General features: G+C 38.9%; 1 protein-coding gene across 6 annotated transcripts in view; it reads right to left on the bottom strand.

Annotated features, from left to right (window-relative positions):
- FARP2 (FERM, ARH/RhoGEF and pleckstrin domain protein 2) overlaps positions 1-12220 on the bottom strand; it is a 74310-nt gene that overhangs the window by 22316 nt on the left and 39774 nt on the right. For 4 of the 6 annotated variants that reach the window (XR_003992507.1, XM_030493809.1, XM_030493812.1 and 1 more), the window contains exons 9-13: positions 10777-10872; positions 9305-9468; positions 9090-9158; positions 7828-7885; positions 6903-7143 (exon numbers count right to left, since the gene is read on the bottom strand). Coding sequence is in view for 4 of the 6 variants with exons in the window: in XM_030493809.1 (XP_030349669.1) it covers positions 6903-7143; positions 7828-7885; positions 9090-9158; positions 9305-9468; positions 10777-10872 (628 nt within the window). In the remaining 2 variants the exon portion in view is untranslated. The remainder of the gene's footprint in view (positions 1-6902; positions 7144-7827; positions 7886-9089; positions 9159-9304; positions 9469-10776; positions 10873-12220) is intronic. The other 2 variants (XR_003992508.1, XM_030493811.1) reach the window with 1 other exon arrangement.

The following is a 12220-nucleotide window of genomic DNA, read 5'->3' as shown; positions in this document are numbered from 1 at the left end:
AAGATAATTTAAAAAGTGTAATAAAAATTGTCAATTCAAAGTAGTCCAGAAACCTGCTCTGTTTACTTAAGCAAGTACTACTGACCTTTTTTAAGCAAATGTTTACATGATTCAGGAAAAGAGGATTTACCCGTACATTGGTCACAGACTCCTGAAGGAGAACTTTCAACCTAGATAACATGCAATTGCCTCCATACCCTATGCTTGCAACAAAGGACAGGCTTCCAATCAAACCAAATGTATGGGAGAGAGTCTGAGGGACATACCCAGTTTAAGAGATGTCTCCACAATAAACATAATTCTGATAATGAATTCTGAACTCCTAGTCCCATTTGAATCCCAACCAAAAGGTCTGCACAAACCAGTAATTTGAAAACCATACACCAATATTTGCCCCAGCTGTGCTCTACTTTCAACAAAGGGGTACAGGAGGAAAACTGTCTGGAGAAATCTGGTAATAAAACTCTAAGATGCCTTGGCTAGAAGAACAAATATTTATTCTATTTCAAACACAAGGGTAATAAAAAAATAAAGCTAAAAAGCCCATATTGTCATTTATATCAAAGTTGTCCTTATTTTATTGCATAAACAATTAAAATTATGAATTAGTACAAATCTGTAGGTTCATAACCAGCAATCTGAACAGACACAAAGAGAGTAAAAATCCCAACAAGTAATTCAATAAAACATTTATGGTATAAGAGATAAAGTTCAGGAGATCAAGAGATCAATTAAAAAATTCCAGCCTTCCGTTTTCTTAACGTAACCCTTTCCTGAAAAGAGTAGCACCTACTTAACTGGGGAGTCACTCTAACCAAGGCACCTGTATGTACATGGTGATAAATGGGCATTTGGTTTCTTACCGACCCGCAGGGCTGTCACAAGCTGTGCTCTCAGCTGCCATTGAGCAATGGCATGGTATTGTGACCTTGGAAAATTGAGAGAAACACCTTCCCACAAACCAGGTTCAACTAAACATGCTCCAGATTTGAAACCTGCAAAGCTACAGCTCAACTGGTGGACTAATCCTACGAAAGCCCAAGAGTAGATGACCAATAAGTGGACTTTATGGTAGGTTTGGAACATTAAGTCTCCCCATATTCATACAGAGAATGCATATGTATATCCATACATATACACACAGCATTTGGGATAAGTGCAACGTAAGATCTACTAAAAACTACAGGCAGTGACAGCTAGAGGACTACAATGAAAATTGTACTTTATACTCATTCATTCCATTAATACTGGATAATTATGGCTTAGAACTTTTTGCAAAATGACAATAATGGGAATGACTTACCGACAGGTTTGCACCAAAAAGCGTAAAATTAGAATGACTTTTATTAGTGTCTCCACAAAATCTTACCCTTATCAAGACTTGCAACTAAACAAAAACTACCACCACCAAAAAAAACCCCACAAACAAAAAAACCCAACACTAAACCAAAACCAAGCCACCAACAAAAAAAAACAAACCCCCAAAACAAACAAAAAAAACCTTGAACAAAATCACCTATGACCACAATACAAATACACACAGGAAAAAAAGAGATCAATACTTGGTATTACCCAGCAACTCTGAAATTCACTGGAAATTAACATGAAAGTTGAGAGCAGTTCAATACATTGCCCTATTCCATCCTAAGATAAAATATGGTTAAGTCCTGGAAAATATACAGCATGTATTACTTTAATAATGAATGAGTACTTTAAAATTACAAAGTCTACATGCCATAGGTAACACAGGCTAGTAAAGTTTACCCAAGTTTAACCGGGTGGTAGGTAGTTCAGAGAATATTCTACAACCCGTGCCTTGTGCAAATTAAGAGTTCCACTAACTGAGTACATGAAGATCAAAAATGTTCTGATGTAATGCTTTACATTTAATAAATGTGTTAGGTGTAGAATGGTTGTAAGCATACACATACAGGATTACAGATGCAGATTATATTACCCACTCAAGACACACATTTCTCAGTGTCTTTTAGTCACACTGCAACATGCCAAGTGGAGGACTGCAAGAGAGCTAAACCCTAACTCATTTTGAAAAGCCACTAATATTGCCATGCTTTCCTATGGCTACATGTATTTGCTAAAATAGGAAAACAGAGAAGTAGAAGGATGGCAAACAGCAATGGCTCCAGCACGCTCCCTTCACTGAGCCACTGCTGCGAGAGCTGGTGGATGCACAGTCTAAAGCAGGAGAACAAGCCTGGAAACCCTAGTGGCTGCCTGTACTGGAGAACCCCAGCTCTAAAACCTGTACCTTGACGAGAAATATAGGTACCTATATATGTCCCCCTTCAGCCTCCCACAGATGGGGACAGAAAGCAAACAGGAAAGAACGTACCTGCAGAAATGAGAGTGTTCGGGGGAGGGCAGGATGACCACTCACTTGCCATGGACAAGTGAAGGTTTGCACGTAGGTTTTCATCTGCTCCTACCACAGAAATCAGTACCAGGAACTAGGTTTTACTAGTATCAACACCATGAAAAGAAAACAAAACAAACCACAAGGAGTAACACTGAAAGCTTAATAGCATGCTGGTACTCAGGACATAACCACATTGCCCCAAAGTTCTCTAATTCCCTTAGGCTACCAAAGGCAAATGATACAGGCAGAGAACGGAAAGCTTTTCCTTCTCTCACCTTCTCTGCCACCACAGGAGACAGCTGGGGAATAAGAGGATGCCTGGCATGCCTCTGCTGCACTAAAATAACTCACAATTGGTGTTCAAGTTCACTGCAAAGCACCAAGCCATCCCATTCCCTTAAAGGCAGGCTGGTTTTCTCTCCATCTCAATTGGAAAGCGAATCTGAACTTACCCCTTTTCAGGAAATGATAAAGAACCTTTTCTCACAGCTTTCTTACTACAATAAAAACTGCTTACAAACTATATTTTCTCCCCTTTTGTGCCTGTCTGGGAAACCATGAATAAAACAAAAAAGCTAAACATGTGACTATATCCTCAGAAACCATATAGCTTTTAAAAATCAGAAAAGCCCAGAAAGAAACCATGACAACTACATGCTATCAATTAGCAACAGCAAAGATATAACTAACAGGCAGCAGCACTGAACTCTCACACAGCCTGGAAGTACACCATGGTGTGCAATCCCCGCAAAGGTATCAGCTTGTAGGTGCTGACCAGCATCGCCTTTGCACAAGCACCTTAAATCCAGGTATACGGAGGAGTCAGATGATGTGAAGGATCAGTGTTTCTGGTGACACCGTAACCAAAACCTTCATCTGAGCAGCTCTGTACATGTACATCCTCACCTGTGAATCCACACACCTTGCTTTAAGATCAAGATCCTAGTCACTCCCATTCCTTTAGAAAATAAAAGGGGCATTAAGACTCTTATTACCTTGTATTTCTTTAAAAAATCCCTGAGATTTAAAATTGCCAATAAAAGATCTGCATAGTCGCAAAATACAATAAGAAAATACTAAATATGCCTTTTCAAACTAACTGTCGTGCAAGAGAATGTATTGCCTTCTCTCAGGATTGCCAAGCATGTATTTTGAAAATATAGGCAGCTTCTTCCTAAGATCTTTTGAAAACCTAGACAATTCAGTTGGATTTATTCCCATACTAAACAACTCTAACACATTTAGAGGGGATGCTTGTGACTGAGACACAGAACATGAAATGGAGGCAGACATGGTTATACACAAATAGCTGAATCCTGATTCTTTTTCTAAAAGATCAAATACATTAACAGTCTCTCTCTAAATCTTTATCTACATATTTGTCCCTGACTCTACCACCTGTAAAAGAGTTTGCAGACAGATTTCTGTCTTTTTTTCTGTTTTGTTTTTCTTTTTTAAGTTACACAATGTAGTTAGTTGTGGGAAGGAAATCAGACAAACCACCTAAAACATACTTAAAGGTACCAGCTTTGGATACAACTGAAGACCTCCTCCAAGTGCCTATTTAGAAATGTCACATTACACATCCACATCACCTCCACAGGTATGAATAAGGCCACATGAAGAGCCAGAACACATATTCAACAGAAGAAAAAAAAAAAAAAACAAACAAAAATAAAGTATAGCATTTAAACAAAAAAGAGCAATCAAACTGCTGTACATTCCTGTAGGTCCAAACTAACACTTTGTGCTAAATGTGCTTTGATTTTCTGTGCCACTGGCAAAGGGGACAGGTTTCCCTGTGGAACAACAGTGGAATCACTCAAACACGGTAACCACAACTTAAAAGTAAATGCTGTGAAGAATAATCATTCCTTGGTAAAAGCTAAACTGGAAAAAATGGGTGACTAAAGGAGGTCTTACCCCCTCATGTTCTACCATTCACTGAGAGGAATTCTCTTGCAGTTATCAAGAAAGAATAGGACTTTTTCAAGGTTTGAGAAGAAGTGAGGTCTTTTAACGATATATCAAGACCACATTTAAGAAAACAGATATGAATAATATGGAGTATAGAGTTATGCTTGTAACTATAAACTGCTTATTTTGGAGGCATTCATTGTACTAGTACTGTACTCTCTCTGCAAAGGACTGAAAACGGGGCAACAGGGAACCCCAGAACCAAATGGTTGAAGGAGATGAGGCTTTCCATCAGAAGGTTTCGGCCAGGTGTTCTGTATTTCATGTTCTTGATCATTCAAAAGCAAAGCACTGTAAAAAATTGCTATTATGAGCTGAAGCTCAGAATTTCACCCCTCCAATCCATCAGGTTGGCAGGCATGAAGGACATTTCACAACTTCTACTGTTTCACCCCAATAAACGTTGCTAAATTAGATGTGACCAGTTCAGTAACTGTCTTTTCAATTATGCTCTCGAACTTACAGATCTAGTCTCACACCAAGTCACCTGACTAAAAAAAAATTATGAAAGCAGCGAAGCTCTAACTGTTTTCTACAGTATTGGCTCCTCTTCACATCTCAATTGCTCAGAAAGATCATGGTATTTTTCTGATTGTAGCCCAAATTTTAAAGAAAAAATTAAAGCTATCAGTGGGTTTGCCACCACACCTGTCTTCCACAGATAAAGGACACTTTCATGAATTAATTCGTAAGCATTTTCATGCAGAGTGATTAAATAAAGAAAAAGGTGAGACAAAATGCAATGGGGATTAAGTGCTTTTATAGTCTATGCATATATCTCCAAACTGCTGCAAAGCAGAAGGGTACTTGTTTGTTGCTCGACTGCTGAAGGCACTTTGAAGTCAGAAAATACGATGATTGTCTTCACAAGATGTTTTGGCAACTGCTATTTTCATTTGATTGCATATACATTCTCTCTTCTAAACTACCACGTAGGTTATTTATTCTTCGAAGCATACCATAGACATGTTGCATAGGTTGATATTTTAAAACTTTCCTTCATAGTTGACTTGAAGAGTGTCCTTTTTTTTTGATCGTGGAAACAAGCAAACAAATAAAAAAAAAACCCAAATGAGGACTTTCACTGCAGAGCAGGAAAACAGCTGACTTACGGGATGTGTCTGCCTGTTAACAAGCATGTGCAAAAGTTACTGTTGTATTCGAGTGTTGGAGGAAGAGCATATTATTCCAGACTCTTACAGAACATTTGTAGTCAAAGAAGTCCTTCAATATACTGCAATCTGTGATGGCTACATGTGCCAGCTGATGACACTTCTCTGGAATCAGAGGGTTTTCATAAATGCGGTATTTTACAAACATTGTAGCCTATTGTAACACATTCTGATTGCAGTGTGAGGCTTATAAGGCAGCACCAAAGCTAGGATGCTTTGAGGGAAACTGAAGAGGTACAGGAAAAAAAGTAATTAAAAATCAACTATATTATGTGATTTAAAATCCAGTCACTGGATTAGGGTTTTCTTGCTTAAAGTGACTGACATCACACCCTTTTAACTTCTAAGCCTGAACAGCATAAAGGGATCCATCACAAAAATCAAGCATCAATCAACATGTGCCTTCTCTGTCCAGTCTTCTTGCGTGAGATTTTTTAAATTGTTCTGAAAGTCAAAAGCAAAGTTATCGCTGGTGGCTTGAGCAAAAGGGTTACTAAAGAAAAGGTTCACATCCAGCGGCGCAGCAGTTTCAGAGTCCCAGGAATCCGTGTCTGTGCTGCTGGAGTCTTCCGTGGTGGTAGGTGGACAGCTCAGCTGTTCCAGCTGGTCAATAATGTCTGTGAACTGAAAGGCTGAGCTGGACTCAGAGCGCACCGAGTAGGCAGGGAAGTTCACCATGGAGCTGGCCTCCGAATGGTTCGCAGAGCTGTACGCATGAACGGAGGATGCGCCGTTCAGTGCCAAGTTATTGAGGGAGCTGCTCTCGGAGCGGTTGTTGATGAGCGAACTCGTTTCAGACGGGCTCAGGAGGCTTTGCATTCTGCTTGCCTGGGCCTTCACCTTGAACAGCTCTGAGGTATCTGATGGTCTCTCATTGCCGTTGAAATCACTCCCTTCTTCAAATTCAAACTCATCTTCCATATTCATATCTACCGCTTCGGTTGAGTACCTGTCAGGGCTTGACTGAGGAGAGACTGTATTTTGCTGAAGGGCATCTGTAGTTAAGCCAGGCGACTCTGACACATGTTTAGAGAAATCAGAGCCCTTTAACTCTAAACCACTGTACACATATGAAAATGCCTCAGAGCCACCAGCAAAAAAGGAAATTTCTGCTGGGTCATCATCAATAAATTCCTCTGACACCTGTAACTGTGAATTTGTCAATGTGAAAAGAGGGGCACCCCGACTGCCATGCTGATGCTCTTGTTCAGCAACAAAAACACCTGTGGTAAAGTCATCCTCATCATTGTCATTTTTACAAACAGCAACCCTGCTCTCCTTACTACTCCTCTCTATATCTAGATCTAAACAGCAACCATTCTCAACAACAGGACAAGCAGGGTTACAGTTTCCTGCAACACTACCAAACCCAACACCTTGGAGCATGGGAGATCCAGGCTGCTGCATCAGTTTCCTCCCAACTTCTTCTGCTGGCGCTGCAATGTTCTTTTCTGGAATCCTTGTGTATGGCGCTCGGGGGTCTGAAGAGGAAGGGCTGGTTTCTGCAAAGATGGGCAGGACAGGAGTAGGAGTGGCCGATGAGTGAACTGAGTGGAAGGGGGCAGCTGCTGAGGCAGGAGACCCTGGAGTTCTCAAGCCTTCAATGAATGGGACACTCTAAGAAGAAAATTAGAAACACAACAGAAAAATATTTTTACAATACATAAAACTAAATGCAGCATCCAGTTCTTCATGCAGAAGGAATATGTGCTTCAAAAAAGCTCATTTTACATTGCATACAGAAACAGATCCAGCAGCCCCAGTAAGAAGCAAGATCTTTTTTCCAGAATTCAGATAACTGGATGGAAGATTAAATCCATGTATTTTATAGCCTCTGCTCAAAAGGCATCCACAAGGGGAAGTGGCACAAAACAACAACATAACCCTGTGATGCTTCCTTAACCTCCTGCATATAAAGCAAGTGCGTTCAGTGAAACACTTGTTTTCTTGCCACTGATTGTGGAAGGCATCTATACAATGAACTTGAGACTTCCACAGGAAGCAGTTAGATAGTACCTAGAAAGTATAACATTTTCTTTTCAGTTAGCTGAACTCTGAACTCTGAAAAGGAAAATATTACTCTCTTTACACTCCACTGGCTACAACTATCAAAACTGATTATAACTATCAAAACTGATGCCACTCACAAAAGAAGATAAGCTGTGCATCAGGGACAAAGATCAAAGAGTGAAAGTAATTCCAGACAAACAGCTGACTCAGATCACCTCTCCTTCACTGTCATCTCAGAAAGCTGTTTGCCAGCTTCCATGACTGCAATATCGAGAGTGCTGCAGAACTGACCTGTTTTGGCACGTCTGTGTTTGAAGCACGAGTGGACGCCCTGGCTTTGCTGTGCCTCCTGCAAAACATAGAGCATTCTGTGAGTATCCAAGACAGGAACCAGCCTTCTCCCTTCCCCACTCAGCTACTTCCATTCTAGTAGCCAACAGAAATGTCTCAAGCTGTATTTTAGCATGGTTTTTAAAATCTTGAACTAGTTATTAACCAGCCACAAGAGCTGTAAATTAAACAAAGCAAGAGTAAGAAACATACAGAAAATGGAATAAAGCAAGATCCAGATCACTCATACCACTGAAGGAGAACTCAAAAGCAACTTGAGGCAGAAGACTAGACTAAATAGCACTCTTAGTTTAACTTCTTCCTTTGTCATCAGTATAACATCTACAAATGAATGGCTTCAAGAACAGGATGAGTTAATCTGCCACAACTTTACAAATTTGTTACAATATAGTTAACCATATAATTCATGGCATATAAAATTCTATATGTTACACCCCAAAAAGTGGTATCCTGCGTCATGCTTATGGTTAGATTAATTCTATGTCAATAATTTACAAGAAAAATCAATCTTTCATGTAAAAGAGGAGCTCAGTTGGAGTCCAAGACATTAAAAGTATTTATTAATAGTAGATAAATGCAAAGTTTTACAAATTCCCATTAAGTTCCTATAATATTTCAGATTAAAGAGTATGAGGAATTTCCCACCTGTAGACAGGATGGTTTAATCATCAAGTAAGTAAATGACAATTTTATAATTAAAATGCACATTCTTATTTAGTTATATGTTTAGAAATTCATGAGGATTTAAGGTCACAGTTTGAGACTTGCAGCTCCCAAGTTCAATTATGCACTCTGCCACTGGCTACTCACATAGCGCTACAGTGACATACAGACAAGTCCTCACTTGAATTCCTCACAAAGTGAGGAATTCAAAGTCCTCACAAAGTGAATTCACTGAATTCACTTTGAAGATTCAGTGAATCTTCAAAGCATACTGAATTTAAGATGGCTAATTCACACATTGTCCATGGACATTAAAACGTGATACTGACACTTTCCTAAGCTTCATAAATCATCACAACAGTAGAATTTTTTTTTTTAAATTTAGTTCAGCTACCTTAAATCTGAGGTAGACCTTAGTAACTGAGAAGTCAACCAGGGAACATGCCTCCAAGCATCATTTAAAAACACCAAAATTTAGGAAATTAGGGCACTATGAAAGTTTCAAATACATTTCACCTTAAAGAAGTATTTGTACTTACCTTTCGTATGGGGTTTTCTTCATCCCACTGTCCTTAATATAATCCACTAGTTGCTTCTGTGTTCGTCCACTGTGAACCCACAAAAGTACAAACATTATGAAACGCAGTGGATGAGAATGACAGACGGAATTACTTTAGAATACTTTTTCTTTTTTATCTCATTTTCTAAGATATAAGGAATTCAGCTTTAATAAATCTGTTAGGTTTCTCCCTACCTGTATCTGAATGATGACCCTCTGGTGAATAACACTGCTTTAGCCTTTGGCTTTGGCTGATCAAAGAGCCTAAAGAACGTGTGATATTCAACACAGATTTTCCAGAAGTTTTTACACTCATCCCTACTTCCCAAAAGAAACTCCAGCGTATCTTGATATGGGCCCTGGGAACAAACCACAAAAGTTAAGTAGCACACAAAATAGTAATGGATGAGAAATGGAAAAGTAAAAATAGGTACAAACAAAAAAGCTCAACGCCAGTGAGATGCAGCATTTTGCCAAGTCATTTCTCATATGCCTTAAAGCAATGGAAGTGAAGCTGAATGCAGTTTAAATCATTTAGCAGCTTTCAGAAATATCTGTTTACCTTGAAACTTGACTTTAAAATGCACTCGACTTTAAAAACATGCTCAATATAATCCACCTTAAGAAATATGGATCATAAGGTTAAAAATTTGAAACGAATTACAATATTTAAATGAAATAGTAGCTATTTAAAAATACTTCTTCCTTAGAAGTTCTGATGCTTGCCTAACTTCCTGGGATTTAGATGAGACCAGAAAATACTGTGTATGTCAGAGTACAGTTATCAAGTGAAATTTCTGAGGGTATCTTTGTGAGACACATTACACATGCAGAGAGTGTGTCCTGCTTCAGGTTGCCTTGATATACACATAACTATATTATGTCCAATCCACCCCCCCATTTTAATACAACCCTATGTTCAACATAACAACCTACTGTAAATCAGCCAAGCATGAAAAATAACACTTCTGCTATACAGACATACAGAAAAGATAAGGCTGTAGCAAAAGTAATCACCAGTCCTTAAAATTTAGCTCCAAAAATATACTCTCAGCCACCAATTCTTTCCTGAGGTGTAGCAGGCTATTTTTTTGAATCAATCTTTATCAGATTTTTCATTTGAGCAGCACATTTGCAACAAGTTCCTGGAGGAAATAGTCATATAAAGCAATCATTGTTTGTATCGTCAGTGTAGCGTAGTATTCTTTCAAGGAGCTATAGCAAAAGCACTTCCTAACACACTATTACCTAACAACAGAGATTTACTATTTCAATGCTTAAGTTACCTTAGTTTGTTTTGACAGTAACGGATCAGAGAGTTCAATGTCAACCTCCATTTACATCCAAGGAAAATACTAAATGTCACTTTTTCAGAGTAAAAGTACTGAGACAGGATGCACCACATACTTGGTTTTAATTTTTTTTTTCTATCTTACATTTACACGTTTATGCCTATGTCAAGGATAAGCTCAGGCTGATACACAAAAAAAAACCTAAGACGAGAGACATGGGGTGAGAAAGGAAAGATTTTTACTTGAAAACTGAAGCCAAGCCTACCCCACTGAAATTGTTTTATAGAATTATAAACTCTAGAATTTTTCATAATAAAATTAAATATATGTAATTTTTTTCAACACTGACCAGCCTACTATTCCAATAAAACTTACACAGACCTCTGGGTGGAGTTTAACAAGGAATCTTTTCCTCTTGAAGCTTAGTTTACGGACCTTTGACCAGTTGAAGGTATTGATTTTCGTATTCCCCTGAATTAAAATGGTAATAGTTAAAAGTTGGCAAAAGTTTCTAAGAGCAGCAAACAAAATTTCTGGGTTTCTGTTCTGAGGGTATATAGACATGTGCATGTGGACACACACCACCACCCCCAACCTATTCTGGTGGATTTTTATTTGTAGTGACAATATTCCCTTGAACAGTTTTATCTTTCAGTACAATGATAGCTACAAGTCTGTGATGTCTGTGATCTCTGTGCAGACACTCAGAAAACCAAATGAAAACCTAGAAAACTGGATGGGAAAGGAACGTTTCAACCCCATCAACATTCAGGGTATTTTATGGTACAAGCAAGATGGTTTCATTTTATTTCACATGCTTTCCTTTTCCTCTGGACAGAACTCTAGACACACTCCTCCAAGCTTATTTTCATAATTCAGCAGTACAGTACACAGACGAGTACTTGCCAGATGCACAAGGAATCCTGCCAAGCTCTCTTGCTCACAAGCCTGCTTATTTGGCTAAAACCAGACTCTACCTTCGCACTGCTGCCCTACATCAGATGTCCCTACTCGGTACCACTGACTCCCAAAACCTCGGAGAAGGACCCTGTCAGCACTCATTATCGCAGCAATTCTCCTGTCATCCTCTATAAGGAAAGGGAGAGGAAAAAAGGGAGTTCAAGAGAAAGACCCAAATGAGCTGAAATGATGGAAAACTCAGGGGCTGAGAGGCCACTAAGCAGGACTGAGAGAACTGCAGGACTGCAGTGGCTGATGCATCTCCAAAGAGAAGCTGACCCACAGTAACAACAGAACACGTAAGACACAAAATAAATGCAGAATGAGTGTCCAAATGGAAATATTTTAGTAGGTAAGCTGTCTGTGTGTTCTGGTGGAGGAAAATAATATGATCGCATTCATAAACAGAATGCTGATCATTGAGTCGCTTCTTTAATACAACAAAAGTAGTAACTGTAATTGGTCCGATCACTTCAATGAAACTGCACTGCTATATACTAAGAGCAAGGCTATCCCAGCAAAAACACACTGTAACATTAAAACAAGGAAAATTGTACCAAAATTCCAGAATTACAGACCTGTTCAAGGGCTGTACCAAACAAATTGATGATTGTTATTGAACACACATGTAACTTTCAAACAGGCAACAAAACCCCTTCTACTTTGCTGTCACTGTTGGGTTTGATATTGCTCTCTCTGCATCAACAAGGACAAACTGCACTAAACAATATTTGAGGGGCTTAATTGACACTCCCTTGACCATAAAAATGTGCTAAATTTTAAATAATTAGACACACCTGAAGTAATAATGAGAAACTTACTCCCAAGAGGTGCTAACAGAAAGGCTGACACACGTACC

Source organism: Strigops habroptila, chromosome 8, assembly GCF_004027225.2.
Source record: "Strigops habroptila isolate Jane chromosome 8, bStrHab1.2.pri, whole genome shotgun sequence".
Lineage (NCBI taxonomy): Eukaryota > Metazoa > Chordata > Aves > Psittaciformes > Psittacidae > Strigops > Strigops habroptila.
This window is presented reverse-complemented; position numbering and strand designations above follow the sequence as displayed.